Below are 13,617 nucleotides of genomic sequence, written 5' to 3'. Positions count from 1 at the left end.
TTGTTGATTCTTTGGAGGACTAGTCTTTTATGATAATGAAAACCAAGAATATGAACTCGCTTGTTCTTTAAAATTGGTTTTAATAATCCCAATGTTAGATTATTGTTGAATAATCCCTAATTTATAAGATATCTAGATGACCGGTGATAATGTCTTTTTAAAAAAAAATCCAAATATGAAGTCTTTGTTGCAATTATTGACCAGTCCCCCATTGAATTTTCTTCGTTCGCTCTATTATCATCCATCCATCAACTCAATAAAGAAAAGCTACCGTTTTCATATTGGCATGGACACAAAATCCTGTGTGGTTTAATAAGTTGGTAAGGGTATTTGATCAGATGTCATCGGCTTCTATTATCCTGTTTTTCCTTCTATCTCACCTTGTACTACTCATCACATGCACAGCTGATGAGCAAAAGGGGCATTTGTGCCCATCTTCCTTTCAGTGTGGAACACATGGTTCCTTCAGTTACCCCTTCACCACGGCCTTCTACCCGGACTGTGGGATTCTTGTGATCAATTGTACGGATTCATATCAGATGATTGGTTTATCACCCAATGGACCTTGGTATGGATTTGTGAATACCTTTCCCAGTAAAACAAGTGTCCTTGCAAGTGACTACGTTCAACAGCCTTCTTACACATGCATTCAGTTTGAAGGCGAGTCCATTATCCTTCCGAAATCCAGTACTTTCGTCTTCACAATCTTAACTAATGAAACATTCTGGAAGTGTAGAAGGAACTTCAGTATGAGTGGCACGGGCAGACAGAGCAATCGTGTACTTGACTGTCAAGATTACATCATTTATGAAAGTTATTGTTACTCAGATGATGGCAACGAATTTTCTAGCTGCGACAATTTTCAGTATCCGGAATATCTGATGCTAGAATTGTCTGACAAATGTTCACAGTGTATTAGTGAAGGAGGTCAATGTCAGGAACTCAAGAATGATAATTCTCAGTGTATCAGAAAGCGAAAAGGTAGCATAAAAATCCTCATCATATTATCTGTTTATATTTTCGAATTTTTTTCTTTAATTTAAATTTAATATACTTTTAATTTTTTTATTTTCAATTTTGCAGACGCTAAACCTTCTATGTTTTCTTGCAGGAAAGAGGTTGCAACTTATTCTGGGATTAGGTAAGTGAATCCTTTCAAATTGAAAAGCATATTGAACTTAGACAAAGGTTGTTGAATTCAAATTTCGCAGAGGTAAATTGTCCCACATTAGATAAGATAACAGACAATAATCATAGAATTGCTTTATGCCGGATGTTTAATTGCATTAATGCTTACTAATGGGCTTGTATGGTTGAATTTAGGAATTGCAAATTCCTTGAAAATTCAATTTCCTAATTGGATTTCTTAGAAAAATCTAAAAAGTGTTTTGGTTAACCATGGAAGGTAGAATTCGTACAAAAAAATAAAAAAAAAAAAATAAAAAAAAAAACATGAAAGGTAGAAATTCCCATGGAAAGTTCAACTTATCTAAGTCTCCCTAGAAATTAAGGGCTCATTTAATTCACACGGTTCCTAAAGGAAGTTGTATTTCATGTGAATTTACTTCCTACATAAAAATCATGAGAATTTTTATACGGAGTATTTTGTTTGGTTTGTATCAAAGAATTTACAATTCATAGAAACTTCAAATTACTAAGGGGAGTTGGTATTTAAATTCTCTCTCTCTCTCTTTTTTTTTTGACACAAAAGTATTTAAATTTTCATGTTTTGTAAAATTACCATTTATTTTCAATTCCCCTATTTTTACTTTTTGTTTTCAACCAAAAACAAGCTCATATAATTTTCAATTCCTGAATTTTTAATGGCAACCAAACAAGCACTAAGTTTCTTCATTTTGTGGGGAGTGGAAATTCCTAAGAATTTCTACTTCCCATGTATAACTCCAGAAGAATTTCAACTTTCCATGTTTTTTTTTTCTTTGAACCAAACTGACACCTAAAATTTGACTTCTCTGCTCTACAGTTGCAACAGCTTCTTCATTAGGGGTTGTTTTGATTGTTTCTATCATTATATGCGCAAAAAGAAGGCGAGCATCAAAAGGATTTAAGGTTTTGGGGAATAAAACAACCACAAGGAACTGAAATGTAGAAGCCTTTCTGAAAAGCTACGGATCTCTTGCTCCAAAGAGATATACATATTCAGAGATCACAAAAATGACCGATAACTTTGAAGTGAAACTTGGGGAAGGAGGCTATGGTGCTGTTTTCAAAGGAAGACTACATGATGGACATGATGGCCGCTTTGTGGCTGTAAAAAACTTGAAGAGTTTGAGAGGTGATGGAGAAGAATTCATCAATGAGGTTGTAAGCATTGGTAGAACTAATCATGTTAATGTAATCACCCTCTTAGGTTTCTGTTTTGAAGGAGATAAACGTGCTCTTGTGTACGAGTTTTTGCCAAATGGGTCTCTTGAAAAGTTCATATATGATGCAGCAAGTTGCCAGTCTTTGCCATCAAAAACTTTGTATAGTATTTTAATTGGCATTGCTAAGGGGCTTGACTACTTGCATCGAGGTTGCAATGCACGGATTTTACACTTTGATATCAAACCTCATAATATTCTTCTTGATGAAGAATTCTGTCCTAAGATTTCAGACTTTGGCTTGGCTAGACTGTGTCCTGCAAAGGATAGTTTGGTGTCCATGTCGGAAGCAAGAGGAACAATTGGCTACATTGCTCCTGAAGTGTTCTGTAGAAATAATTTTGGTGGTGTTTCAAATAAATCAGACGTTTATAGTTATGGAATGATGATCCTAGACTTGGTATGTGGGCGAAGGAATGTAGTTGCTGAAGCTCAACAGGGCAGTGAAATGTATTTTCCTGAATGGATATACCGTCAATTGGACCTTGAGGTTCATGGGATCATGAATGGGGAAGAGAAAGGGTTAAAAAGAAAGATGATATTGGTGGGATTATGGTGCATACAATCATACCCCTCAAATCGACCACCTATGGACAAAGTTATAGAAATGCTGGAAGGTTCGCTTGAATCAATACAAGTTCCTCCCATGCCACAACTATCTTCAATTCCAAATTCCGTGATCAATTCTACTTTCAGCACTGCATATTAGATTCCTTATGCATAGCCAAATATTATGATTTGCATAATTTTGATTTTACAAGCTTGTTGGTGTTAATACTGGCCACTAATTTTATGTTGTTTTGTGATAAATCAAAATTCTGAAACCATTATGTGTTGCAATGAGCAGAATAATTCATTGCTTCATGTTTTTACTAGCTATCTGAATATCCAAAATCGTTAAATATATTGCTATTTTTTATCACATGGTATTTGTTGTTGCAGCTTAGGCTGACGGTGTTAGTGTCAATTACGAGCACATTAAACCTACAGGACTCCAGGCAACTGCATACGCTAGGCTCAGTGCTTAAAACACTTTAGACCTGTTTCTCACACCAAATGCGTTCTATTCTGTTTAGCTGCTATTGCCAAGGATCTTCCTCTCAACAGTCCTTCTCGAGGCTCCACTCTCCCCCCCTGAAAAAGTAAGGCCCCGTTAAGTTAGCCTGGGCTGTTCTTCGCTGCTTTGGGTTGTGGGGCTTACTTCCTAGCCCCAGTGGGAGTAGTGACTAGCGTTATAGGTTGTTGGGCGGCCGGAAGGTTGCCACGAGTAAGTTAGTTTGGAGACCGAAGGCAGTTCTCCGTGCACCGGACACGTAGCTTACCGAATCAGTTGCGACACGGATGGAAATGCATGCTACGAAAGGTTTTATAAAACTGAAATATAACGCTCCTTCTACCCCGGGTCCAAATTAAAGAAAGGTTCCGTGTCAAGAAATTTCAGCTTTGACCTTTTCCACTTCAATAATGTTGCTACTACTCTATGGCTCGTGTTGTTACACGGAAAACATTTACAATGACAATTGATACTAATAACTTTTACATACGAAAAGATCTGATGTCCATCCTTTGTAATCAATCAAATTTTTTCTACAAAATGTTTTCCACTCATATTTTTTCTACAAAATGTTTTCCACTTGATTAAATATGAAGTACTATCCTATGGCTAAGTTGTATCTTTTGTCAATGATGCCAAATATGGACACCAAACATCAATTTGCTATTATGATTGCTGCATTCACACTTAACAATTTCATTCGATTTCGTGAGTTAAATTAGATATACCGATTGAAATTACCTATTGAAATTAGTATAGATATCGAACAAGAGTGGATTATGATTTCTTTAATGAGAATCGTACGACTTTATGAATGAAGTTCAATTTAATAAAGCGAAGGACATTTGAAGCTTAAGGTAATGAAAATTTATTAATTATCATTTATTATTGTTCTGCTATTTAATAAAAAAAAAATAACCAACAATAATAAACAAATAATAATAATAATAATATTGTTGTGCATTGCTGAAGCGGGTTCAGGCATTCGCTAAGACTCAGGATATCTCACTTCTTCAACAGGATCGGGTTCACTTAATTGAGGTTTGGGGAGATTAACCCAACAAGTTCAGCCGATTAGGTCGGGTCAAACTCATATTAAGTGATTGCGTAGAAAGTGTAGCTTAATTGATGGCAAGCAAGTTGCAAACTGACTGAGTCAACTTTACGTGTTCAACTGTAATCAAATCGATTTATACTGACTCCAAACCAAGGTCTTTGAATAATGGGGATGAATACAGAAGATGACACAATGAAGAAAATGAGTTGTTTCTCCAAGTCAATTTTATTCAATCTAACTCTGTCATTCTTTCTCCAGTTTCATCTTCTGCTCTCATTATCAGAAAATCATTATGGTGATTGCAAGCCCAGAAAATGTGGGAATCAAATCATACAGTATCCTTTTCATATACAAAATGATCAAAAACCATATTGTGGGTATCCTGGTTTTGGGGTGTCCTGCAATTCTGACAGTTTTCCTGTGTTTAATATATCAGGAGACGCTTATATTATAAAAAATATTTCTTATGAAACTCAGAAGTTTCAAGTCATAAACTCAGCTCTTGTTGCTGGTGCTCCGAGTAGCCAGGGTTGTTTCCATTCTCTTCATAATCTGTCGATACAGAATGATCTGATGAAGTTCTCGACGAATCATGATTATATATATGTGTTTCCTGATTGTCCTGAGAAGGTCTTTAAAGAATACAGGGATAAAATAGTGCAATGTGGGAAGTTGGCAGTCTACAAAAATGACTCAAAATTGCAGGATTTGGAGAAAAAGTGTATTGGAGTTGTTATTGAAGTGCCTTACTATGATGAGGGTCAGACTAAAGGCAAAGTTATGGATATGTTGGAAAGGGGAGTGTTATTGAACTGGAAAGCTTATAATTGCAGTGTTTGTTTAGACTCTGGTGGGCAGTGTGGGTTTGATGAGCCTAATAATCAGTTCAATTGTTACTGTCCTGATAAAACTGAACCTCTTCAATGTGTTCAGCCTATACAATCTGCCCAAAGTGCTCCGCTTGTTCATAGTAAGCCACCTTTGTAAAAATTTCCTTTCTTGCATAGGTTCAGCACTCAGCAATATATTTTTTTTCCTTTCCTTACAAACACTGAATCACTGACGATATGGTATTTTTCTTGCAGAAAAGAGTCTTCGGCTCATAGGTAATTCAATTTATTGTTTCCAATTGCGTTTACAGTTTACTAAGGTGGCTTCTATACTCTTCAAATTACTTTATAGTTGATACAGCAGCTTATACAATGTAATACCTAATCCTGACTTCCCTTTTCCTTATTTGTTTACTATGCTCTGAGCCTCTGACGCATATATTAGATGTTGGGTTGAAACTCTTGAAAGAGAGAAAAAGATCTTTTTCTTATTGTAGTTTTTAGATTTTATATTATTGCTTACTAGAAATATAACTTGTAGTTTTTCTACAGCTGTGTTTGGTTCATCATTCGGGGCTGTGGTTTTGATTGCTTTTATTGTCATTTGTGCAAAACGAAGGCAACAAACAAAAAGATTTACGGCAGCTATGTGGAATAAAGGGACTGCAATGAACAAAAATGTGGAAGCGTTTCTAAAAAGCTATGGATCTTTAGCCCCAAAAAGATACACCTACGGTGAGATAAGGAAAATGACCAGTAATTTCAAAGACAAACTTGGTGAAGGAGGCTACGGCACTGTTTACAAGGGAAAATTACATGATAGTCGTTTGGTAGCCGTGAAGAAGTTAAAGAGGTTGAAAGGTGATGGAGATGATTTTATCAACGAGGTTGTAAGCATGGGTAGAACTAATCATGTCAACATTGTGACCCTCTTAGGCTTTTGTTTTGAAGGAAACAAACGAGCTCTTGTTTTCGAGTTCTTGCCCAGCGGATCTCTTGAAAAGTTTATATATAGTTCAGCTAGCAGTCAGTCGTTGCCATCAGATACATTATTCAGCATTGCAATAGGCATTGCTAAGGGACTTGACTACTTGCATAGAGGTTGTAATACGCGAATTTTACACTTTGACATTAAGCCTCATAATATACTTCTTGATGAAGAACTCCGTCCAAAGATTTCAGACTTTGGCCTGGCTAGGCTGTGTCCTCCAAAGGACAGTTTGATATCGATGTCAGAAGCAAGAGGGACAATCGGTTACATTGCTCCAGAAGTTTTCTGCAGAAATTTTGGTGGTGTTTCTCACAAGTCAGATGTTTATAGCTATGGAATGATGCTCCTAGACATGGTATGTGGCCGGAACAATATAGTTGTTGAAGCACAGCGTACCAGTGATATGTATTTTCCTGATTGGATATATCGTCGATTGGAGCTCAGGGATGAAATTAAGAATGATGGGATAATAGATGATGATGAAGCAAAACAATTACAAAGACAGATGATTTTGGTGGGCTTATGGTGTATACAATCATATCCTTCAAATCGACCACCAATGAACAGAGTTCTAGAAATGCTAGAAGGTCAACTTGAGTCACTACAAGTGCCACCAAAGCCACATCTATCATCTCCTTCAAATCCTATTTTCGATTCTTCCGAAAATTATATGTTAAGCATGGGAAACTAGATTCTACAAGGCTTGCAACCTTTAACTAAAACTTAATTTTACTAGTTGTGTGGTGTTGCTAAACTAGAAGCCAAGATTATCATGAACACATTTTAAATTTTGCTATATATCCTTTATGCTAAAATTTGAACTTTCTAATGAAAAGAGGTCTGCTAGACTCTGTAGAAAGAGTCAATGCTGAGACAAAGTACAATGTGAGCTCATTAACTTCCCTTTATATTTCTTCCATTCTTTGCGTTTTTTGCATTTATCGTGGGAAAATAGAGTACCCTAAAAAAGAACCAAATCTAAATCCAAGGGAGAAAACAATACTGCAGAGTGTTAAACCATTTTCTCTTTTGAAGTGATGCTTGGCTTAACTAAACCATGAGTTACCATTTGAGATAACCTAAACAGCTAAACTAATATTGGCAAATCAAAAACAATTGTGCCAAAACCGGAATTCTCCTTCCTTCTAATGGCAACATCCTATGCAATAGTTTGATTGTGTATTGTGGCTAATGCTTCCACCACCTCCCCAATGCAGTCCCCATCAATAGAAATTATTGAAATATATACTAAATACGAAGTATAAAACTGTCTAGTAGTGTTGCCCTTGATGTTTTGATGACAACACAAGTCAAATAAATGGACTAATGCCTTGATAAGTTGTGTAGTTTGCTTTAACAAAGTTACAGGATTAATTCAAGGTAAAGGAACAGGAGCATAAGGAATTAGAAGACTTGTTGCAGTGTTCCTTTGAAGGAACAGAAGCTTCGGAGTAGAAACTGGAGAATGAAGGCTTGGAGTAGAGACTTCCTAGAGAATTATAAAGTCTAAAATATTTTGTGTTTTAGGTTTTATATAAGTGAGAATAATTAGGAGTTGATACTTAGTAGAATGCAATTTCAAATTTGGTTTAAAGATAGAATTTTAATGATTGCTAAAATATAGAGAAATTGGTTTTGAAAATATCATTCTGTTTTGATTGCAAAATAATATCTTTTATTTTCGGAAAATCTTTCAGAAATATTGTGCAACTGATTTCCTAAACTTGTGCTACTAGTGTTTGATTTAGTCTTCGCCATTAAACAAGGAAACTGCTTCATAGTAGTTCAACGTGTCCTGAGTTTTAGGACGTGTTTGAAGTGCTGTAAGTAGTGGAGATTGGTGGCGTTGATGTGCAGCAATAGTGGCGTAAGTGGAGGAAGTGATGGCGTTTTCTTCAAGCTATGTTTTTCCTATAAATAGTGAAGATGATTTCTGGAAAAGCTTCACCCTTGCTTAATCATATTTTTCTATCTTCTAAGTTTTCTAAAAAGAGTCAAGAGTCGCATTCTACTTAAGTGGTTAACTTTCTTAATTACTTTCATTAGAGTATTTTATTTCAAGAGTTGTAATTGGGGATTGGGAGTTTGAGTAAACTCAAGAGAAGTTAAATTAGAAAGAGAAAGAGAAGAGTAGTGAGTAAAGGGAATTACTGCTGGGAACTTCAAGTTTGTTGAGGAACTTGAAGTTAGAGTTTTTAGCTTGTAATAGTTTAATTGCCCTATTCTAGTAATCTTTCCTAAAATCCCAAGTGGTCGTGATTTTCTTCTTGTTAGGGCCAAGAAGTTTTCCACGTAAAATCTCTTTGTGTGACTTTCAAGTTCCTTTAGCTTAGTTTTATTAATTCCACAAAAAGTTAGCTAAATTCCTTTAACTACAATTTACCCCCCCCTCTTGTAGTATTCTTCTAAAGTAACAAGTAGTTATTACATGTAAAACAAAAGGATAGCAGAAAAAATGGCACACAAAATCCAATTATTAAGAGCTTATGAACATATTTCATATCAAATCATCCTATGATTATAGCTTCACGAAATATTCAGAGAATAAAACATAAATAACATTACTCTGGTCAGACTAGAAAAATGTCAATAATGGTATCCAAATTACAGTACCTTTCATTCACTGGCGGATCTATAAAGACTTGAAGGGGAGCACTTGCATCCCCTTTTTGCAAAAAAATTATAAAATTTTAGGTAAGTTGAAAAATAATCTATTTCATATACTAGTTTTTTCTCTCCCATTTTAAGTAAATTGATTCCTAAAAGATAATATCATACAATAGAAATTTTTAAGTTATAAAAAAGTCATACATTTTCTTCGTATATAATGGTAAATGATACATTAACTCCCATTTTTACACATATCTCCGTTTTTTTAAATACTGTAACATTTACACTTTTTACACTACATATTCACACTCTCTTCTATAACAACATATTGTGATTATTTTTTGGGTCGAACGTGGGTCAAACATTATAAACTTTGACCATAATTACTGTTAATGTATAAAAGATAATATGGTAAAGAAAAATATATAATCACTTGAGTTTTTGTTAGACTTGTCTTGATTACTATTACTATTATAGTTATTATTATATAATTAAAGTTGTTTAAGGTTTAAATTATATTGTGCCTTGAGAAACGTAATTACCCCCATGTTGCAATGTTAAATGAACGATGAACGGAGGATGTATATAGACTAACCTGCTAAATATGAATTAAAAAGCAAAAATGCTGAAAAATATTGAAACATTTATGTTAAGGTGCTAAAATGGTCATACTCATTTCAATCAAGGGTAATTTTACTCATATAAGCCAATAAGCCTAATGCACTAATATGGCCCATAATGGCCCCAAATAAACCTAATGCACTAATATGGCCCATAATGGCCTACATATATACTATTAGGGTTCACAAAACCATCTCATGTATAGAAATACCTCTCAAGGGGCCAAATGTAAAAGGGAGGTCACTCTTACACTAAGATGACTACACTCCTCCACTCTCTTTCCACTAAACTCCTCTCAAAATACACATTGTTTGGCATCTAATTGGGCATCGGAGGCTCTGCCCCAAGGTCCACCCCCAAGGCTCGAGGTTCATTTTGCAGGTCCATTCAAGGCCCAAATCCGAGCTCCACAAACAGCCCTTTAAGGCCTGGTTTGCTCATTTTTTGCCAAAACAATTTATATTAATCAACGTGATCCATTTGGGTTACATAATTTTTTAAAAAAAAAATTGGACCCCATTTTGGATATTCTGGATCCGCCACTGCTTTCATTTATCTTGAACCGAAACAAGGCTGCCAATTAATAATTCTATTCCCCTTCTATTGCCTCCCTTTGGAAGCTCATGTGCAATTAGTATTATGTGCATCATGGTGCACTTAGAAATAGGTACACCTAGCCCAATCCGCGCCCAACAGAGGAAGCCCAGACGAAAGAAGCCTATGGAGTTCAGTTTTTTTTTTAAAAAAAATAATAATAATAGTTCCTCCTCTCTCCAACTGTCATATCGATTTTTTATTTCATTTTAAAAATTCTCTCTCTCCTCTCATAAATTAAAAACCTTCCTGAATTAATTCTTTTGTATTTTCTCTCTCCTTTCACCATTTTTCTCTCTCTAAAAATTGCAATCTACCATGGCAAAAGACAAAGAACGCACGAAAACACCTTCAAAAAGATGAACATAACTTAAACTTCTTTGATTTTCCTACATTTATGTTAAATTTGCTAATATAATTCAACAAATTGTAAAATTGAAACTATGTTCTACTATATAATTGTCTTTTTGATTTTTTTCTTTTAATTTTTTTTTTCTTTTTTTTTTTTTTGTAGAAAATCAAAATTATCTACTCCTAAAGTAATTTTTTTTAGAATTTGTAAGTAGTTTATTGTTCAAATTCACAATTTGATCTTAAATTGTTAATTTTTAGAATTGAATACTAAATTGAACCTTAAATTTTTTGAACAATACAATTAGTTAAATGTTCAACGTCAGAACACCAAAAAGAAGAAATTAGATGATGTATCTAAGAAAAAACCAATTCTTAAAAACTTCTGAACCCCATCTATAAACCACTAAACACCTTACAAAAACCTCTGAACCCCCTACAAAAACTTCTGAACCCCAACCACAAACCACTGAACACCCTACAAAAACCTCTGAACCCCTACAAAAACTTCTAAACCCCAACCACAAACCACTGAACACCCTACAAAAACCACCTGCAACTAGCCTACTACTCGCTTACCAGGAGTTTAAAAACGAACCCCCTACAAAAACTTTTGAACCCCAACCACAAACCACTGAACCCCCTACAAAAACTTCTGAATCCCAACCACAAACCACTGAACACCCTTCAAAAACCTCTAAACCCCAATCACAAACCCCTGAACACCCTTCAAAAACCTCTAAACCCCAACCACGAACCACTGAACACCCTTCAATAATCTTTGAACCCCCTATAAAAACTTCTGAACCCCAACCACAAACCACTGAACACCCTACAAAAACCTCTGAACCCCCTACAAAAACTCTGAACCCCAACCACAAACCATTGAACACCCTTCAAAAACTTCTGCACTTGAAGACACTGCTCAAAATGCCAAATGTTCAGATATATAAATTATAAAGTAGAGAATGCCAAATTTTTTAATAAAATTAAAAATACATAGATCTAAAAAAATAAAAAAGTTGATAAGTAATGTATCTCATGTTCAAAATTATAATAAATATGCTCATAATTCCAAAAATACATGTCGGTAAACATATGTATTTACAGGAAACGTATCATACGTTCATATTTAACTTAAATTGTTCAAAATACTAAAATATAACCAAATACAGAATTGTTCATAACAAAACACACAATTATCACTAAAAAAATCAAAAGAATATGAAAGCTACATATTCCGAAACTCAAACCTAGCCATGGTGATTTAGATAATGAAATCTCATCGGAAAATAATCATCTCCGTCGTCTTAACAACCTTCTCCTCGACGATGACGCCATTTTTAGCTTCACTATTACATTGTAAAAACTCCATCCATTAACAAAGCTTCAAATCGAAGGTTGAAGAAAATAAAATTTGAATTTAATCTATAGTAATGAAGGAATTCAATCTACGGTGATCAACAATGGTGATGAAGGAATTTAATTAAAAGGATGATTAATGAATTTAAGAGACAGAAAAATAAAATAGAGTGAAAAATAGAGGAGACAGAAAATAAAAGAGAAATAAATCAGAAATCAGGAAAGTAAAGGCGGAAAGAGAAAAGACACTATATTTTTATTGGTGGTTCACATAGAACTAGATGCACCATGATGCATCTTATAATTTTCCGCTCATGTGGCGCGATTCTTTTAACATCTTTGGACTCCAAATCGTATCAACAATAATCCCCTTCATATACCTCTAACAAAATTCTTCTATCATCTTTCATGTAAACCAAAGGTCTAATCAAATCATAAGAATTATGACTCGTAATAATCTTCGGCTCGGAAATACTAACCAACTTAACCCAAGACTCTTTGTTTCCATACTCCTTCATTACCCACAAATCAACCTTTCCAATTACCAAACCATTACCAAGTTTAAAATATTTAGTCAACGCACATAAACCTAAACACCCACGTAACTCTGTCATTGTAACAGACGTAATATCAGTAATAAACTTTTAAGCATAATTCGGGTAATCGATATGCGAGAAGCTCTCAGTTTGAAGATCAAAGGTAACAATGAACTCTATAACTTAAGAACACCATGGTAACAACTGTACGGGATGATACCGACACCGTCAATATCTAACCGATAATAAGATGCTACCCTGCTAACCATCTGTTGATTAGCATATCAGCTTAACATCCATAACGGCCTTTATCTCGACCACGTAGAGAGCTGCTTTAGGCCACGTTGGCACCTGCTGCCTACAAGGTCGGTTTGCCACCTATGCTAATAGGTGGCACCAACTTGATTATCCTCCTATAAATACCCAAGAATATTTTAATTACAAGGTACAATCTTTTTCTCTCTCTCTCTCTCTAAAAATACTTTCTCTCTTCATTCTTTCTTCTCATCAGGTTACTAACTTTAGCATCGGAGCAGTTATCCCCGGATAATCCCCCGGGTTAGCTAATCTGCGCTGACTGTGCAGGTGCTTAATTGGACGGTAAACCTTTACCAACCCTCAAGGACTCACGGAAGCGGAGCTTACCCGGAACAACTGGCGCTAGAAGGAGGGGCAGTAATAACTTCTATCGTCCAAAGGACCTCCAACAGTCATAGAAGGAAACAATGAAACACCGATACCAGAAACCGAAAACCAAAATTATGATAGTGGCATTCTTAACGCCAACTCTAGTAAAACCGTACAATGTGCCCGCGAATCGCAGTGGAAGATGAAACACACCTTCTTCATAAAGATGCTGCAAACATGCCGATAACACCGAAACCAACTCTAGTACCAACCCTGGATCCCTTGGGAGAGTTTACTCCGGAAGAGATGGAGATAACTGCCAAGGTCATGCGGGCAATGTCCCGAAAAAGAAAAGAAGCTGATACAATGGCTGCCGAGGCAGAAGGAAGCATATCGGTAGCACCTGTGGTTGTCAACCTTGAAAGTCAATTCAATCAGGCAGGACCGCAGCCTCAACCGCAACCTCAGCCACTACCTAATGAAGTGGTGATACCGTCCGGATGTCAGGCCACTCAGGGTATGCAGATGGGTGATTTAGAATCTTATCGGCAAGAGTCCAGTAATGGGCCACCAAGATGTATAGCAAGAGCTATAGTCAGA

The 13,617-nt window shown here is 35.6% G+C and overlaps 2 protein-coding genes across 2 annotated transcripts; both read left to right on the top strand.

Moving 5' to 3' along the window:
* Positions 1–298: 298 nt before the first annotated feature.
* On the top strand, positions 299–3,223 carry LOC145562316 (LEAF RUST 10 DISEASE-RESISTANCE LOCUS RECEPTOR-LIKE PROTEIN KINASE-like 2.5). The gene is made up of 3 exons (XM_081622552.1): positions 299–981; positions 1,112–1,141; positions 1,985–3,223. Exon 3 carries the CDS (start codon positions 2,176–2,178, stop codon positions 3,091–3,093), a length of 918 nt encoding a protein of 305 aa, XP_081478678.1. The 5' UTR covers positions 299–981; positions 1,112–1,141; positions 1,985–2,175; the 3' UTR covers positions 3,094–3,223.
* Positions 3,224–4,660: 1,437 nt separating this feature from the next.
* Positions 4,661–7,210, top strand: LOC145564971 (LEAF RUST 10 DISEASE-RESISTANCE LOCUS RECEPTOR-LIKE PROTEIN KINASE-like 2.1). The gene is made up of 3 exons (XM_081625113.1): positions 4,661–5,465; positions 5,581–5,601; positions 5,878–7,210. Exons 1-3 carry the CDS (start codon positions 4,661–4,663, stop codon positions 7,005–7,007), a joined length of 1,956 nt encoding a protein of 651 aa, XP_081481239.1. The 3' UTR covers positions 7,008–7,210.
* The last annotated feature ends 6,407 nt before the right edge of the window (positions 7,211–13,617 follow it).

Source organism: Chenopodium album, chromosome 10 (genome assembly GCF_948465745.1).
Source record: "Chenopodium album chromosome 10, dcCheAlbu1.1, whole genome shotgun sequence".
Lineage (NCBI taxonomy): Eukaryota > Viridiplantae > Streptophyta > Magnoliopsida > Caryophyllales > Amaranthaceae > Chenopodium > Chenopodium album.
Note: the sequence above shows the minus strand (reverse complement) of the source record. Positions and strands in the feature narration are given on the sequence as shown.

What these genes read in the sequence shown, in the direction of transcription:
- LOC145564971 (XM_081625113.1), top strand. Translation starts at nt 4,661, where the DNA reads ATGGGGATGAATACAGAAGATGACACAATGAAGAAAATGAGTTGTTTC. An exon ending in AAGTGCTCCGCTTGTTCATA is followed by an intron (nt 5,466 to 5,580) that starts GTAAGCCACCTT and finishes TTTTTCTTGCAG; the next exon opens with AAAAGAGTCTTCGGCTCATA. An exon ending in AAAGAGTCTTCGGCTCATAG is followed by an intron (nt 5,602 to 5,877) that starts GTAATTCAATTT and finishes GTTTTTCTACAG; the next exon opens with CTGTGTTTGGTTCATCATTC.
- LOC145562316 (XM_081622552.1), top strand. Translation starts at nt 2,176, where the DNA reads ATGACCGATAACTTTGAAGTGAAACTTGGGGAAGGAGGCTATGGTGCT.